The sequence below is a fragment of the Cherax quadricarinatus genome, chromosome 17 (genome assembly GCF_038502225.1).
Source record: "Cherax quadricarinatus isolate ZL_2023a chromosome 17, ASM3850222v1, whole genome shotgun sequence".
NCBI lineage: Eukaryota > Metazoa > Arthropoda > Malacostraca > Decapoda > Parastacidae > Cherax > Cherax quadricarinatus.
The window spans coordinates 49,410,390-49,429,459 of record NC_091308.1 but is presented as its reverse complement, the minus strand read 5'-3'; the positions used below and the strand labels follow the sequence as shown (position 1 = coordinate 49,429,459).

General features: G+C 38.3%; 1 protein-coding gene across 11 annotated transcripts in view; it reads right to left on the bottom strand.

Moving 5' to 3' along the window:
• fsd (transmembrane protein fates-shifted) overlaps window positions 1-19,070 on the bottom strand; it is a 341,565-nt gene that overhangs the window by 178,804 nt on the left and 143,691 nt on the right. For all 11 annotated transcript variants that reach the window (XR_011392114.1, XM_070085985.1, XM_070085987.1 and 8 more), the window contains one exon: window positions 12,045-12,243. Coding sequence is in view for 10 of the 11 variants with exons in the window: in XM_070085985.1 (XP_069942086.1) it covers window positions 12,045-12,243 (199 nt within the window). In the remaining variant the exon portion in view is untranslated. The remainder of the gene's footprint in view (window positions 1-12,044; window positions 12,244-19,070) is intronic.

Here is a 19,070-nt window from a genome sequence, read left to right as displayed (position 1 = left end):
TGACATTTATGAGATACAATAATGAGATACATATATGAGATACAATTTATGAGATACAATTATTCAGTATTTATTTAGTTGTGGGTGAGTAAGTGATATTTGAGAAGAGACTTGAATTTATAAACAGACAGTGTTTCTTTTATATTCACAGGTAATGAATTCCAGATTTTAGGGCCTTTTATGTGCATTGAGTTTTTGCATAGTGTGAGATGGACACGAGGAACATCAAAGAGTGATCTGTGCCTTGTGTTATGGTCATGTGTTCTGTTAAGGTTGGTAAGGAGATGTTTGAGGGGAGGGTTTATGTCAGAGTTAAGTGTTCTATGTATGTAGTAGGTGCAGTAATAAGTATGGATGTTTTGTATTGTGAGTAGGTTCAGAGTTTTGAATATTGGTGGCGTATGCTGCCTGTAGTGGGAATTTGTTATCATTTTGACTGCAGCCTTTTGTTGGGTAATTAATGGTCTGAGATGGTTTATTGTTGTTGAGCCCCATGCACAAATTCCATAGGTGAGATAGGGGTAAATAAGAGAGTGATATAGGGCCAGGAGGGCTGACTGTGGAACATAGTACCGTAATGCTATGCATATAAGTGGCTTTGGCATGCTGCTCTTACCTGTATTTTTTTGTACCTCTGTATGTATGCTCAAATTACTAAATAAATAAATAAATAAATAAATAAATAAATAGTATGCCTATGGTCTTGGAAATTTTTTGGGAAATTTGTTGTATACAGTATGTGTTTATGTTTATTTATTCTATTGTGGGGTGTATTTATCATCTTTATATGTTATGTATCATGTTTATTATATAATTTTGAAAAAAATATCATGGATGGATTAATGAAAATGTGTATATTAACGTAATATACGACATTTAATGAGACTCGGTGATCATTATTATTATTATTATTTCTAATATGGCGTCACTTGTGCAAGTCGTCTGCTACCACATTTCATATTTATGTTTATTTATTCTACTGTGGGGTGTATTTATCATCTTTATATGTTATGTATCGTGTTTATTATATAATTTTGAAAAAATATCATAGATGGATGAATGAAAATATGTATATTAACGTAATATACGACATTTAATGAGACTTGATGATTATTATTATCATTGCTAATATAACGTCTGGAGACATAAGACACTCTTACTGATTTTAATGTGTACCTGCATGCCAGCACAGTATGTAAGTTTATTTAAGTACAGGTATACATAAGTATAATTATCAGAGTAGTATAAATAAAATATGAAATAACTTTTAAAAACACTTAAAATTTTGGAGTTTCATAAGTATAATTATCAGAAATAACTTTTAAAAACACTTAAAATTTTGGAGTTTCCAGACATAATGGAGAGACTTAGTGCTTACGGATCTCACAGAGAATGTAAACAAACCAGGTGGGGCGCGGTGACCGTATTAGAAAGTCAGGTGGGGGGAGCCGTATAGTGAGTTTTGGTCATAATTTGAAATGACCGTATTAGCGGAACGCCGTAAAGCGGGGCCCTACTGTAATAGTGTTTCTTACCTTAAATTGTGGGTGCTGGTGTTTGTTGATGATTGTGATGAGAGTGGAGAGTTATGCTGTGGCCCTACTGGGCTGAGGTAGATGGTAGACGCTCTGGTACTGAAGCCGATGGTTGTACAGTAGGGCCCCACTTATACAGCAGGTTAGGCTCCAGGCTACCGCCGTAAAGCGGAAGTCGCCGTAAAGTGGAACACCCTTTTTTTCCCCTTATAAATGCATACAAAAACAAGATAACAAGTTTACACTAACATATATTAAGTTAGCAATAGAACCAGGCATTAAAAACAATAAAAAAGTAAAATACACACATAGTGCACTTATTACTTACCTTAAAATATTTGTAGTCTTAATCTAGGGTGAGATGAGTAGTACAGTGGAACCTCAAAAATCGAACGTATGATATATCGAACATTTCGAAAATAGGACCATTTTCTCGGACAAACTGTGTCCCTATTATCGAACGCGCCCCTATTTTCGGACCGCCGGGTACGGGACCTGTCTACCACCCGCTCTGTCCACGTTCCCGCGCAGGCGCCGTGAGCAGTCTAGCTTTGTTTATGCTTGAGTGAACACTAACCTGCGCTCTCATTCACGCATTTTACGATTATTTCGTTGTGTTTAGTGCTTGTGGGAGTGTGAAATAAGCTACCATGGGCCCAAAGAAACTTGCTAGTGGTACCCCTGTGGTAAAGAAAGTGAGAAACACCATAGATGTGAAGAAGGAAATAATACAGAAGTATGAGAGTGATGTGAGACTTGTTGAGCTTGCCAGGATGTATGGGAAAAACAAGTCAACCATTGGTTCTATCCTATCAAAGAAAGAACAAATCAAGGAAGCCAATGTTGTGAAAGGTGTTAATATAGGGAGTGGATGAGGTGCCTTCTTCAAAGATTAAGGGGATTTGTGCCAAGTGGAATGATGTCCAAATGTTTGTGCAGAAGTACCACCCTGAGCAAGCTGAAACAAGCCATCTTTGCAACAAGTTCAGTGACAGAACCATGTCCCATTTTAGGGAAATGTTAACCCTTTGACTGTTTCAGGCCCCTTTCTGAAACTGTCATTCTATGTCGCTCAATTTTTGAAAAAAAACAAAATTTATTTTTTCTTATGAAATGATAGAGAATCTTTTCCCGATGGTAATGACACCAAAAGTTCGAAATTTGGTCGAAAACTCATGGAATTATGCTCCCGCGAAGTTAGTGGTCTCGGCGACATATGCATATCGGCGATTTCGCCGACTTTGAGCCCTATTTTCAGCCAATTCCATTGTTCCAGTTGACCAAACTCATAGCTATTTCTTTAGAACTCCATTTTATCTATCAGCTGAGTACAAGAAACCTCCCATTTACTAATTTGGACTACCCAATATGGAGGTCAGAAATTGGCAATTTGGCCAATTTCACGCAAACTAAAAAAGATGCCAATTTCAAAATAGGGTCCAGAATAAACAAGGTAGACATTCGTGGCAATAAAATAACATATCCTCTGTTCATTAGTCACATCTCTAGGCCCCTCTTATATTATTATTGCTTTCTATTTTGATTTTTTATTCATACAAAAAAATACAAAATTTACTGTTATGCAGACTACTGCATAACAGTAATAATATCAGTGCACTAGTGAAAGAATATTAGACTCCCCAGTTGACATGTATTGGACGTGTGGTGTGATTTGTTTACTCCTGAACATTGGTAAAAATCGAACATTTCCGCTACTTTGAGCTCAGTTTCAAGGTCGTTTTCATCGTCTAAGTAATGACAATCATCTCTATTTCTGTAATATGTTTTCCATTTTATCACCTAAGACCATGAAAACGCGAATACAACGATAAATACTATACGAAAATACACCTCAAAGTCGGCGTTTTATTCCAAAAAAACGATCAGAGTTTTTTTTTTCTCATTACGCAATGTGTGCTGCAGGATTTTTTTTATGTGGTGCACACTGACCACACAGACCCATTCTCTCACATGTTGGCCTACCAGCTTTCTCCCGCTTGATTTGAAGCCGCCAGAATTATTGAGTATATATACGTCAGAAACATTGGCTCGTAAGACGTATTTATATGTCGAAAACAGTCAAAGGGTTAAAGAGGCACCAGAAATAGAGGACTGTGGACAGTTATTTTGTGAGACAGGGGTCCAGTAACTCTCAAGCTGGTCCTAGTGGCATTAAAAGACAGAGAAGGGAAGTAACCCCAGAGAGGGATTTACCTGAAGTCCTCATGGAGGGGGATTCTCCTTCCAAACACTAACCCCAACTCCCTCTCTCCTCCTCTCTACCTTCCAGATGCCATCACTAATCTTCAATAAAGATAAGTAAAAATGTTATTTTATATGTATTACTGTACATAATTGAAAACTATAGTATTTGTTGTATGTAAAACTGTAATTAATCTCTATAAAATGTATTTTTTGTGTGAATATTTTTGGGTTTCTGGAATGGATTAATTGTATTTCCATTATTTCTTATGGGAAATATTGCTTCGAATTTCAGACTTTTCGAATTTAGAACTAGCCCATGGAACGGATTAAGTTCGATTTTTGAGGTTCCACTGTATTTATTGTAAGAAATCAAGTGCGGTATATATGGCAGCCAGCCAGACCACCCCACCCACACATACTATTCTATGATATTTAAGCATCCCAAAGTGATAAAATGCATATACAGTTCACTCATTACTTACCTTAAAATATTTGTAGTCTAATGTAGGGTCAGGGGTGAGTAAACGAGATAAAATGAATAAATGAGAGAGAGAATGAGTACATGAGAGAGGACAGGCGGAGTTATGTAAACAAACCAGGCAAACGCACGTTTTATAAACGAGCCAGGCTGAGGTAATTTCACAGCAGCAGCGGCATCCTAGCAGCTCTTATTCTTCAAGAAACCATCGCTTATCAAAGCTTGTGATGGCCTAATTGAAGGTACAACTACATGAACCCATGTAGACCACAAAATGACCCAAGAATACTAAGAATGTAACCCAAATCCTGACAAAATAGAAGATCTAAGGAAGACAGCCCTGCTAACCCAAACACTGCCTCCGATGCCAGACAATCACTTAACCTAAGCTCAGGGAAATCAAGCCTTCTCCGCCATAGCTACACAGTATCTACTTTAGTGATACTATGAAAGGATATCGCAGAAGAAACAACAGCAGTAAGAAAAGAATAATGCCAAGGACCCTAGAACTCAACTTGTCTACCCAGCAGGACGCCGGTGTATCATTAACCCCCCTCACCACCACCACCCAGGTAACAACAACAACAAACATGGCTGACTCCCCCTCCAACTCCACTCCCTTCAAAGGATTCACCCATGATAACTCAGGTATGATTATTCCTGACAATATCAGGGACTACATCGTTGCTCTAGAAAACGAAATCAAAGATATTAAAGCAAGACTTGCGCGACGAGAATCCAAGATAACCAACCTCGAGAACAAGATCCAAAACCTTGAAGAGAAGATTATATTGGGAAGCGCTGACACAGAAAATACTCTGAAAACAGCAATAGCCAGTCACACTGAGCAAATAACAACCCTAAATATGAAGGTTGAAGAAGCAATCAAGGACTGGAATCAGAACATGCACACTCGACTGAATGAATACCTTGATTTCCAAGATGACAAAACTGAACAAGATAAGTTGTCTGATGCAGTTATAATAAACAGCCCTCACATTCCTAGTGACATAACCCAAGAACAGTGCAAAGAAACTGCTATCAGGATAAAACAGGACCACGTAAAAGTTATCGTCCAAAACAATGAAATCAAAGAAACACGTTTGGTAGGAAAACAAGGTAGTAAACACAGTATCATGATCAGACTTCATTCATATGATAAAAGAAAGGACTTAATTAAATCAGCAATTACAATGAAAAATGGAGTGTTCATCATTGAGTGTCTAACGAAAAAACGTCAAAACCTTCTGTTCAGGTTGAGAAAACTTAACCCTTTCAGGGTCCAGAGGCCAAATTTCAAAGTGCGCACCAGGGTTCAAGAATTTTCAAAAAATAATTTTGTCATTTTTTCTTATGAAATCGTAGAGAATCTTTTTCTGAAGGTAATAAAATGAAAAGTACGAAGTTTGATGGAAAATTGACGAAATTATGCTCTCGCTAATTTTGATGTGTCAGCGATATTTACGAGTCGCCGATTTTGCTGACTTTGACTCCCATTTTAGGCCAATTACATTATTCCAGTCAAATTCTTAGCTATTTCACTAGCTATTGAGCACAAGAAATTGCCAAGTCAACTGTTTCAACTACAAAATAAAGTGATCGGAAATTGGTAATTTGGCCAATTTAACACAAGGTTCAAAATACAGTGGACCCCCGCATAACGATTACCTCCGAATGCGACCAATTATGTAAGTGTATTTATGTAAGTGCGTTTGTACGTGTATGTTTGGGGGTCTGAAATGGATTAATCTACTTCACAATATTCCTTATGGGAATAAATTCGGTCAGTACTGGCACCTGAACATACTTATGGAGTGAAAAAATATCGTTAACCGGGGGTCCACTGTATTCCAATTTCAAAATAGGGTCAAGAATAAGCAGTGTAGGTATTCCTGGCACTAAACTAACATTTTCTCTGTTCATTAGTTACATTTTGAGGCTTTACAAATGAATTCCATTTTAATTTTTTATTCGCATGATGAATTTTTATTCCAACCAAAAAGTAGAAGATTTATTGCATGTGGCTTAGCGCTTCTTTTTGATTATAATAATAATACTGTTATGCAATATTGTAATAATTGTATAAATATCATCACCACATTTGTGAATGTATATTAGACCCACCAGCTGGCGTGTATTAGAAGTGTGAGGTTGTTTGTTTGCTCTTGAACATCGGCAAAAATTTAACATTTCCGCTAATTTGAGCTCAGTTTCAAGCCATTTCCAGTGCTAAAACCAATGAAAATCATCTCTATTTCTGTAATATATCTTCCATTCTATCAAATGAGACCAAGAAATCGCAAATACAACTTTAAAAAACATACGAAAAGACACTGCAAAGTCGCTGTTTTAATCGAAAATCACGGTCTCGTTTTTTTTCTCTCATTATGCACTGTTTGCTGCAGGGTTTGTTTTATGTGGTGCACACATACCACATAGATGTATTCTCTCATATCTAGGCCCAAATTTACCACTCACAGCTTATCAGAGTGAGCTGAGCTCATGGCATAGATCTACGGTTTGAACCCTGAATCTAAAGCCGTAGATCTACGGCACGGACCCTGAAAGGGTTATGAAGTCACCTGAGAGTAGTAAGTGATCTTTGTTCATGCGTGCATCAGTTATCATACTTCCTAGGTTTTGACTAAATTGGCTAATGGTTGATTGTGGAACTCTGTAGATGTTTATCACTGTGAGAGGTTTTTGTAGGTATTTGGATTTGAATTTAGCTATTATATATTCCCCATGTTCATCCCTTGTGCAAGTATTAGTGATACATTCTAGTTGGTCTGAGTAGTATATAGCTGTGCCACCCCCTTGTTGGTCTGGCCTACAGTTGTGTATGGCTGTGTAACCAGGAATGGCATAGACATCTGTAGTATCAGGCTTTAGCCAGGTTTCAGTTAGTGTAATGATGGACATATTGGCATGCAAGGAATTTAGTAATGCTAGGAGGTCATCGTAATGCTTGCTTAAAGATCTGATATTGTAGTTAAAGATAGTTATGTTGTTGTTGGCTCTGAGAAGTGCCTTTGATTATTCTGCTGTGTAGTAATTACAGTAACTGTTTGAATCATTTAAGTCATTAAATAAGAGGTTGGTATCAGGATCAATGGTTGTAATCATAAGATTTGTAGTGAATCTATAGTTAGAATTAAGTATAAAACAAAGTAAATATTCTAAAGCTAAAAAAATAGCAACTGAATTATTTAACAAATGTAAAAATAATGAGCTAAGGTAGTTTTTTGAAGCTAAAATAAAGGAGACAATATAAAAGGGACTAAAATAATTTGTGGTGAACAAATAAAGTGATGATCAAATAATGGAGCTTGGGAATATGATAGCAGGTAGTACTTTAAAGGTAATTCTTTAAAGTTAGAATTATAATATAAAATTATAATATAAAAGGGACTAATATAAGTTGTGGTGAACAATAAAGTGGTAAACAAATAATTGCACTAAGGTCTAATATAATGACTTTTGTGGAGTCTATGTTTTGAGCTAGAATGAGCTATCGTACAACTAGATTTAATCTAATAATATAACAATACAAATTAAAAATAGCACCAGTCTCTCACTAGTAATTGCAATATGGTCTAATATAATGAATTTGGTATTGACTATAGTACAACTGAGTTTAATCTAATAATATAAAAATACAAATTAAAAATAGCACCAGTCTCTCACTAGTAATTGCAATATGGTCTAATATAATGAATTTGGTATTGACTATAGTACAACTGAGTTTAATCTAATAATATAAAAAAGGCACAAGACTCTCAATTGTAATTGCACTAAGGTGTTATATAAGTTGTTTACAAGAATTAGAGTATAACTAGATTTAAATTGACAAGATAAAATATACAAGTTAAGGTAGCAAAAGAATAAAAAAAGTAGAAAAAAAATATATGAGGTAGTTGGTACTAGTTAGCAAAAGATAGTTAAGGGCCTTGAACAATAATATAATTGAAATATACACTAATTGCGCACACAATATAGTCACTAGTTGCAGGCAATTTCTTTACCAAATCGTCATGCAACTGCCTAGCCTTTTCACAAATGATCACTTGAGAGATGCTATCTCCTGCTATCTGTTTTTCATTTATCCACACCAATAACAGTCTCTCAACATCTTCTAACACTTGCGGTCACTGTTTCGTAATCACAGTTGCACCTTTTGCAAGAACAGCTTCCTTGATTGCTGTTTTCCTGGTCACTATAGTAGAGATGGTTGATTGGGGTTTACTATACAACCTGGCCAGCTCCGACACAAGCACTCCACTTTCATACTTTGCAATTATCTCTCTCTTCATTTCAATAGTCATCAGCACCTTTTTTCTCGAAGGGTTGGCACTAAAAGCTTTCTTGGGGCCCATGGTGACTTATTTTGCAGAAACAAGCACCAAAAACAGCGATAATATGGAATGTATCGAATGTATCCTTAGATGCGCGCACACTGCCTGACTTGTAAACACTGGCACACACAGGGCAGTTCAGGCCACACATGGACATGTCTCGTACGAATTACATCGAATATCGGGTTTTCGATCAGATACCGAGGCGAAATTTTTGAATTAAAATGCATCGAATACCGGATTTATCGGATTCCGATGCCATCGAATACCGGGGGTCCACTGTACTAGTAATCCTAAAATCTAGTGCCTTCAAATCTAGTAAGAGAAAGCTGGTAGGCCTACATATGAAAGAATGGGTCTATGTGGTCAGTGTGCAAAGTATAAAAAAAATCCTGCAGCACACAGTGCACAATGGGAAAAAGAAAACTCCAACCATGTTTTTGGTTTAAAACAGCGACTCTGCAGTGTATTTTCGTATGCTATTTATTGTTGTATTCTAGTTTTCCTGGTCTTGTTTTATAGAATGGAAGACATATTGCAGAAATTGAGATGATTTTGATTGGTTTCATAAAGAAAAGTACCTTGAAATTGAGCTCAAAATAGCAGAAATGTTCGATTTTTGACAAAGTTCAATACACGGCCCATACACGTCAACTGGTGAGTCTAATATTCTTTCACAAGTGTGCTGATATTATTTATACCATTTCTACACCATTTCTACACTAATGCAGTAGTCTGCATAACAGTAAATCTTCTATTTTTTTGTGAGAATAAAAATTCAAAGTGGAAAGCAAAAGAGATGTAAGAGGGGCCTGGGGACGTGACTAATGAACAGAGAAAATGTTATTTTAGTGCCAGGAATGTCTGTCTTATTTATTCTGAACCCTATTTGGAAATTGGCATCTGAAATTTGTGTGAAATTGGCAAAATTGCCAAATTCTGACCACTTTATTGGATAGTTGAAATCAGTAAATGGGTGGTTTCTTGTACTCATTAGATAGAAAAAAATGGATTTCTAGTGAAATAGATATGATTTTCGTCGACTAGTACACTGGAATTGGCTGAAAATATGGCTCAAATTGGGTGAAATCGCCAATGTGTAAACATTGTCGAGACCGCTAACTTTGCGAGAGCATAATTCCGTAAGTTTTCCATCAAATTTCATACTGTTTGTGTCATTACTAACGGGAAAAGATTCTCTATCATTTCATAAAAAATAATTTTTTTTTTTCCAAAAAAATTTCGACCCTGAGAACGAGTTTAGGAGAGGGCCTCTCGACCCTGAAAGGGTTAAACTGTCCAAACGTAGATCTATAATTTCACTGCTAGAGCTCCAAGCGTAGATCAACGTTTTATTTTTCCTGCCTCCATATTTGACACGAGTGGCCTGAGATGCCCAGTCAGTATAGAATGGGTCTTAACACTCATCATGAGCAGTATTAAAAAAATCTGGGTCCACTTAGTACCTTGTGAGAGCACCAGTTCAACTGAGCACCAGCTAGAGCAAACAGCATGGCAAATACCTAGGATTCACTAATATCATGTCGTATTAACAATCCCCTTTTAAGAGAAAAGTGATGATGACCCAGAATTTTGTGGCTTTGAGATAGATGTGGTTGAGGAAATATCAAAAACCTTAGTAATAACTCATGTGCAACATCTGTGCCACATTCTTTGAATTTTGATACCACTGGTAGTGTCATACTGCCAGAATGTCCCATATCCTATGCTTTAACTAAAGAGAAAGGATTCTGGAATGTGTAATAAGTGTTCAGCAGGCCGGCGGGGTGGGTGGCTGATTGACTTTGGCTGTTTCTATCTCCATCTGTCTGTATCTCTCTCTCTCTATCTCACAGGTACACATAAGTACAGTTATCATTCATAGTGTATATTACCTAGGATAATGCAAAAAAAAAATTCAGACAAAGTGCTATACTGTGCTTGTAGATGTAAGGCATAATAAGCATGACTGGTAAGTAATATGCATTTCTGCTTGTTCAGGAATCAGATGTGACGACTCTGCATCATGTGTAATACCCATTGGTTCGTGAATGGCTCTCTGAGATAGAAAGAGAGAAAGGAAGACAGAGACACAGGCAGATAAGCAGAGACAGAGCGAGACAGACAGATAGATAGACAGACATGCTCACGTGTAACAGTGAAAACAAAGAGAGCCAAGGCAGTGCATGATCATCAAATGTCACTCCACTGCTGCACTGTCAGCAGTGGAGTGACACTCATCTTGCACTGTGCTTCAAGGAGTTCCTTATACTCCAGCATGTCTAAAACATTGCTGGGACCTATAAACACTGTATATAATTCTAGACAATAGTATGTGACCAATTTAGGTAGTAGGTTGGTAGACAGCAACCGCCCAGGGAGGTACTACCGTCCTGTCAAGTGAGTGTAAAATGAAAGCCTGTAATTGTTTTACATGATGGTAGGATTGCTGGTGTCCTTTTTTCTGTTTCATAAACATGCAAGATTTCAGGTACGTCTTGCTACTTCTACTTACACTTAGGTCACACTGCACATACATGTACAAGCATATATATACATACCCCTCAGGGTTTTCTTCTATTTTCTTCCTAGTTCTTGTTCTTGTCTATTTCCTCTTATCTCCATGGGGAAGTGGATCAGAATTCTTCCTCCGTAAGCCATGCGTGTTGTAAGAGGCGACTAAAATGCCAGGAGCAAGGGCCTAGTAACCCCTTCTCCTGTATATATTACTAAATGTAAAAGGAGAAACTTTCGTTTTTCCTTTTGGGCCACCCCGCCTCGGTGGGATACGGCCAATGTGTTGAAAGAAAGAAGTATGTGACCAAGACAGGTTAAAATGTTCACCTGTCACGTGTGTCTGTGACTATTTGATTACTATTTCAGTACCTAATACAGTGGACCCCCGGTTAACGATATTTTTTCACTCCAGAAGTATGTTCAGGTGCCAGTACTGACCGAATTTGTTCCCATAAGAAATATTGTGAAGTAGATTAGTCCATTTCAGACCCCCAAACATACACATACAAACGCACTTACATAAATACACTTACATAATTGGTCACATTCGGAGGTAATCGTTATGCGGGGGTCCACTGTATTAGTGTCAAAACAAAGATTAGCTATAAAATCACAAGAACTACTATAAATTGTAATTATCAAACATAAAAATTATATATATTAAAATAAAAACAAGAATAAAAGGTATTTAGGCAACACTTCTGCAAGCTACAGGACTCAATGTTGCCATCAGGTGAGCATCCAGTGCCAACTTCATGGCCTTATATCTTGGTAGGTACTGACCCTAAAAATTTTACACACAGAAAACTGCCCTCTTTAATTAAAAAAAAAATTCAAAATATTCAGAGTGCTAGCAGTGAAAACGTAGATCTACGTTTGGACAGTTTGAGGGTTAAGCTATTATTTGTTGTTCTTCAAAGCAAGCATCAACATCACAGAGTAAAGGTTACTTACAACATGCCACTGCAACACACACTGAGAGCGCAGCAGTTGTGTAGGGTCAGCACGTAAAGGCTTTTTTCCTGCTATCCGAGCAGAAAACGGAGCATACATAAAAAACAAGGAACGAATAACTGCTGCTCTCAGGCCTTCGGTGTAATCCATGTTCCAGTCTGCAAGTTGTGTTGGTAGCTCAGGCACCCAGGTGTAATGTCTGCAAACACAATGTTCAACTGGTATAAGCACTGCTTGTTTTTTATTTAACACGTCATCCATCTCCCACCAAGGCAGGTGACCCAAAAAGAAGGAAAACCTCGCAAAGAAAGAAAAATCTTTCATCATCATTCAACACTTTCACCATCACTCATTCATAATTACTGTCTTTGCAGAGGTGCTCAGATACGAAAGCTTAGACGTTCCTCCAGACTGCCAATACCCCAAACCCCTCCTTGAAAGTGCAGGCATTGTACTTCCCATTTCCAGGACTCAGGTCCAGCTAACCAGTATTACTCTGCTCATACTCCAACAGCTCATCAAGTCCAAAAAACCATTCATCTCCATTCACTCCTATCTCACACAAACACACATGCTTGTTGGAAGTTCCAGTCCCTCCCCTACAAAATCTCCTTTACCCCCTCCCTCCAACCTTTTTAAGGATGACCCCTACCCTGCCTTCCTTTCCCTACAGATTTATATGCTCTCCAAGTCATTCTACTTTGTTCCATTCTCTCTAAATGACCAAACCACTTCAATAACCCCTCTTCAGCCCTCTGACTATTATGTACATTTTTTTTGTTTTAACTCACCGGCCATCTCCCACCAAGACAACATAACTTAAAAAAAGAAGAAATTCTTTCATAAAGTTTTTCTTCCTCTTATATTTAGTAGTTTATACAGGAGGAGTTACTAGCCCCTTACTCCCGGCATTTTAGTCGCCTCTTACAACATGCATAGCTTACATCGGAAGGAGTCTTCACCACTTCCCCATAGAGATGTGTACACATTTTTTTTTTTCAACAAACTGGCCATATCCCACCAAGGTAAGGTGACCTAAAAAGAAAAACAAAAGGTTTTCTTTATAAATTTAGTTATGTATACAGGAGAAGGGGTTACAAGCCCCTTGCTCCCGGCATTTTAGTGTCCTCTTATGACACGCACGACTTACGGAGGAAGAATTCTGTTCTACTTCCCCATGAAGATAAGAGGAAATAAACAAGAACAAGAACTAGTAAGAAAATAGAAGAAAACCCAGAGGGATGTGTATATATAAGCTTGTACATGCATATGTAGTGTGACCTAAGTATAAACAGAAGTAGCAAGATGTACCTGAAATCTTGCATGTTTATGAGACGGAAAGACACCAGCAATCTTACCTTTATGTAAAACAATTACAGGCTTTCATTTTACATTCACTTGGCAGGACGGTAGTACCTTCCTGGGTGGTTGTTGTCGACCAACCTACTACCTAGTACGTACATATATAACCTACGAAAATACACTTCCCCTCGCTCACAAACACAGGCATAGAATAGTGCCCCAAAACTTATATTTCCACTCTATAATCAATGTTTATTCTTGCATGTTTACACAACTAATACTTCACTTTTCCTATATTTACCCATACATTACATAACCTGTGCCTGGGGATTCACTTCAACAATCCATCTCAAACTAATCATCACTCAACAAAAGGCAGCTGTCAGAAACACCCCACACTCTTATAAAAATAATACATAGACACGCACATGCATATATATATATATACATACATCTAGGTTTTTCTCCTTTTTCTAAATAGCTCTTGTTCTTTTTATTTCTTCTATTGTCCATGGGGAAGTGGAAAAGAATCTTTCCTCCGTAAGCCATGCGTGTCGTATGAGGCGACTAAAATGCCGGGAGCAATGGGCTAGTAACCCCTTCTCCTGTATACAATTACTAAAAAAGAGAAGAAGAAAAACTTTATAAAACTGGGTTGCTTAAATGTGCGTGGATGTAGTGCGGATGACAAGAAACAGATGATTGCTGATGTTATGAATGAAAAGAAGTTGGATGTCCTGGCCCTAAGCGAAACAAAGCTGAAGGGGGTAGGAGAGTTTCAGTGGGGGGAAATAAATGGGATTAAATCTGGAGTATCTGAGAGAGTTAGAGCAAAGGAAGGGGTAGCAGTAATGTTAAATGATCAGTTATGGAAGGAGAAAAGAGAATATGAATGTGTAAATTCAAGAATTATGTGGATTAAAGTAAAGGTTGGATGCGAGAAGTGGGTCATAATAAGCGTGTATGCACCTGGAGAAGAGAGGAATGCAGAGGAGAGAGAGAGATTTTGGGAGATGTTAAGTGAATGTATAGGAGCCTTTGAACCAAGTGAGAGAGTAATTGTGGTAGGGGACTTGAATGCTAAAGTAGGAGAAACTTTTAGAGAGGGTGTGGTAGGTAAGTTTGGGGTGCCAGGTGTAAATGATAATGGGAGCCCTTTGATTGAACTTTGTATAGAAAGGGGTTTAGTTATAGGTAATACATATTTTAAGAAAAAGAGGATAAATAAGTATACACGATATGATGTAGGGCGAAATGACAGTAGTTTGTTGGATTATGTATTGGTAGATAAAAGACTGTTGAGTAGACTTCAGGATGTACATGTTTATAGAGGGGCCACAGATATATCAGATCACTTTCTAGTTGTAGCTACACTGAGAGTAAAAGGTAGATGGGATACAAGGAGAATAGAAGCATCAGGGAAGAGAGAGGTAAAGGTTTATAAACTAAAAGAGGAGGCAGTTAGGGTAAGATATAAACAGCTATTGGAGGATAGATGGGCTAATGAGAGCATAGGCAATGGGGTCGAAGAGGTATGGGGTAGGTTTAAAAATGTAGTGTTAGAGTGTTCAGCAGAAGTTTGTGGTTACAGGAAAGTGGGTGCAGGAGGGAAGAGGAGCGATTGGTGGAATGATGATGTAAAGAGAGTAGTAAGGGAGAAAAAGTTAGCATATGAGAAGTTTTTACAAAGTAGAAGTGATGCAAGGAGGGAAGAGTATATGGAGAAAAAGAGAGAAGTTAAGAGAGTGGTGAAGCAATGTAAAAAGAGAGCAAATGAGAGAGTGGGTGAGATGTTATCAACAAATTTTGTTGAAAATAAGAAAAAGTTTTGGAGTGAGATTAACAAGTTAAGAAAGCCTAGAGAACAAATGGATTTGTCAGTTAAAAATAGGAGAGGAGAGTTATTAAATGGAGAGTTAGAGGTATTGGGAAGATGGAAGGAATATTTTGAGGAATTGTTAAATGTTGATGAAGATAGGGAAGCTGTGATTTCGTGTATAGGGCAAGGAGGAATAACATCTTGTAGGAGTGAGGAAGAGTCAGTTGTGAGTGTGGGGGAAGTTCGTGAGGCAGTAGGTAAAATGAAAGGGGGTAAGGCAGCCGGGATTGATGGGATAAAGATAGAAATGTTAAAAGCAGGTGGGGATATAGTTTTGGAGTGGTTGGTGCAATTATTTAATAAATGTATGGAAGAGGGTAAGGTACCTAGGGATTGGCAGAGAGCATGCATAGTTCCTTTGTATAAAGGCAAAGGGGATAAAAGAGAGTGCAAAAATTATAGGGGGATAAGTCTGTTGAGTGTACCTGGTAAAGTGTATGGTAGAGTTATAATTGAAAGAATTAAGAGTAAGACGGAGAATAGGATAGCAGATGAACAAGGAGGCTTTAGGAAAGGTAGGGGGTGTGTGGACCAGGTGTTTACAGTGAAACATATAAGTGAACAGTATTTAGATAAGGCTAAAGAGGTCTTTGTGGCATTTATGGATTTGGAAAAGGCGTATGACAGGGTGGATAGGGGGGCAATGTGGCAGATGTTGCAAGTGTATGGTGTAGGAGGTAGGTTACTGAAAGCAGTGAAGAGTTTTTACGAGGATAGTGAGGCTCAAGTTAGAGTATGTAGGAAAGAGGGGAATTTTTTCCCAGTAAAAGTAGGCCTTAGACAAGGATGTGTGATGTCACCGTGGTTGTTTAATATATTTATAGATGGGGTTGTAAGAGAAGTAAATGCGAGGGTCTTGGCAAGAGGCGTGGAGTTAAAAGATAAAGAATCACACACAAAGTGGGAGTTGTCACAGCTGCTCTTTGCTGATGACACTGTGCTCTTGGGAGATTCTGAAGAGAAGTTGCAGAGATTGGTGGATGAATTTGGTAGGGTGTGCAAAAGAAGAAAATTAAAGGTGAATACAGGAAAGAGTAAGGTTATGAGGATAACAAAAAGATTAGGTGATGAAAGATTGAATATCAGATTGGAGGGAGAGAGTATGGAGGAGGTGAACGTATTCAGATATTTGGGAGTGGACGTGTCAGCGGATGGGTCTATGAAAGATGAGGTGAATCATAGAATTGATGAGGGAAAAAGAGTGAGTGGTGCACTTAGGAGTCTGTGGAGACAAAGAACTTTGTCCTTGGAGGCAAAGAGGGGAATGTATGAGAGTATAGTTTTACCAACGCTCTTATATGGGTGTGAAGCGTGGGTGATGAATGTTGCAGCGAGGAGAAGGCTGGAGGCAGTGGAGATGTCATGTCTGAGGGCAATGTGTGGTGTGAATATAATGCAGAGAATTCGTAGTTTGGAAGTTAGGAGGAGGTGCGGGATTACCAAAACTGTTGTCCAGAGGGCTGAGGAAGGGTTGTTGAGGTGGTTCGGACATGTAGAGAGAATGGAGCGAAACAGAATGACTTCAAGAGTGTATCAGTCTGTAGTGGAAGGAAGGCGGGGTAGGGGTCGGCCTAGGAAGGGTTGGAGGGAGGGGGTAAAGGAGGTTTTGTGTGCGAGGGGCTTGGACTTCCAGCAGGCATGCGTGAGCGTGTTTGATAGGAGTGAATGGAGACAAATGGTTTTTAATACTTGACGTGCTGTTGGAGTGTGAGCAAAGTAACATTTATGAAGGGATTCAGGGAAACCGGCAGGCCGGACTTGAGTCCTGGAGATGGGAAGTACGGTGCCTGCACTCTGAAGGAGGGGTGTTAATGTTGCAGTTTAAAAACTGTAGTGTAAAGCACCCTTCTGGCAAGACAGTGATGGAGTGAATGATGGTGAAAGTTTTTCTTTTTCGGGCCACCCTGCCTTGGTGGGAGTCGGCCGGTGTGATAATAATAATAAAAAATATAATAATAATAATAATCTTTATTTCTACAAGTTTGGAGGGATATGTTGTGTATCTTTATACGTATATGCTTCTAAACTGTTGTGTTCTGAGCACCTCTGCAAAAACAGTGATTGTGTGTGAGTGTGGTGAAAGTGTTGAATGATGATGAAAGTATTTTCTTTTTGGGGATTTTCTTTCTTTTTTGGGTCACCCTGCCTCGGTGGGTCACCCTGCCTCAGTGGGTCACCCTGCCTCGGTGGAAGACGGCCAACTTGTTGAAAAAAAAAAAAAATTCTACAAGTGTCCAAGATACAACTTACACAGCCATAGCTGACATAAATGACAAGGTATACGGAAAGCAACTTAGGTTGATTTTGTCCCCAGAATACAACCCACACCTATTGACTAACACTCGGATACCTTCTTACTGCCAGATGAACAGTGCCAACAACAGGTATCTTTAGTAGTTGTAGTCTTAGTTTAAGTCTGTCAGAAATGGTGTGCAATGCACACCATTTTGTAATCATAATTATTATAATTGTTATTATTATTATTGTTATTGAGATAAGTTCCACCAAGATCAATCATGTAATGTCTGGTGTTCCTCCTCCTCTGGGGGGTGGGGGCTGCAAACTGCTGCCTGGGGCAGCATGAACTACACTGAAGACTTATGTTGTGCTAGGAATGCAAGGAATAAAAATGGGCCTATGCCAGACAGCCATCCCAGAAAAGTTCTGACTTGATTGATTTCTAGAACATCAGTGCAATCAGTAGGACCTGGATGCTCAGTCCATGATTAGCTATGTAGTGTTAACACCATACAGTTATGGTATAATTTTATACAATAAGTTCATGAATAAAAGGTAGTAGGTTGGTAGACAGCAACTGCCCAGGGAGGTACTACCGTCCTGCCAAGTGAGTGTAAAATGGAAGCTTGTAATTGTTTTACATGATGGTAGGATTGCTAGTGTCTTTTTTTCTGTCTCATAAACATGCAAGATTTCAGGTACGTCTTGCTACTTCTACTTACACTTAGGTCACACTACACTTGCATGTACAAGTGCATATATGCACCCCCTCTGGGTTTTCTTCTATTTTCTTACTAGTTCTTGTTCTTGTTTATTTCCTCTTATCTCCATGGGGAAGTGGAACAGTATTCTTCCTCCATAAGCCATGCATGCCATAAGAGGCGACTAAAATGCTGGGAACAAGGGGCTAGTAACCCCTTCTCCTGTATAAATTACTAAAGTTAAAAAGAGAAACTTTTGTTGTTGTTTATGGGCCAGCCAGCCTTGGTGGGATATGGCAGGTGCGTTGAAAGAAAGAAGTTGATGAGTGCTTGAACTGCTGACTTGAACAATATTTTATTATTGTGAATTGTGAATCATTTAAGCTTAATTCTAAGTAATGGAGAAGTTTGTATGTGGATGCAAGAGAAAAAATAGAGATAAAATGAAGCTACTGGTATTTGTACTGAAGATAGGCCAGACAGAGTAGCTCACATAAACAGAATATTTATAACAATACAACTCTGGGTATGTAAAAGGTGAAAATTAAAGGTGAATAAAGAAAAAACCAAGTGATCAAAGTAACAAAAAGTTTAAATAATGAAAACTTGAACATCAGACTGAAGGAGGAAAGTGAATCTATTAAGACATATCAGCAGGTGGGTCTATGAAAGATGGGTTCAACCATAGAAAAGATGAGGGGGAGAAAGATAGGCAGTGTGTTGAGGCATCTATGGAAAGAAAGTTTATCTATGGAGGCAAAAAAAAAAAAAAAAATGTACAAGAGTTTAATGTTACTAACACTTTCATATGGGTGTGAGTCATGGGTTTTGAATGTTGGAGCAACAAGGGGCCTAGAGGTAGTGGAGATGTTATGCTTAAGAGCAAAGTGTGCCATAAATATCATA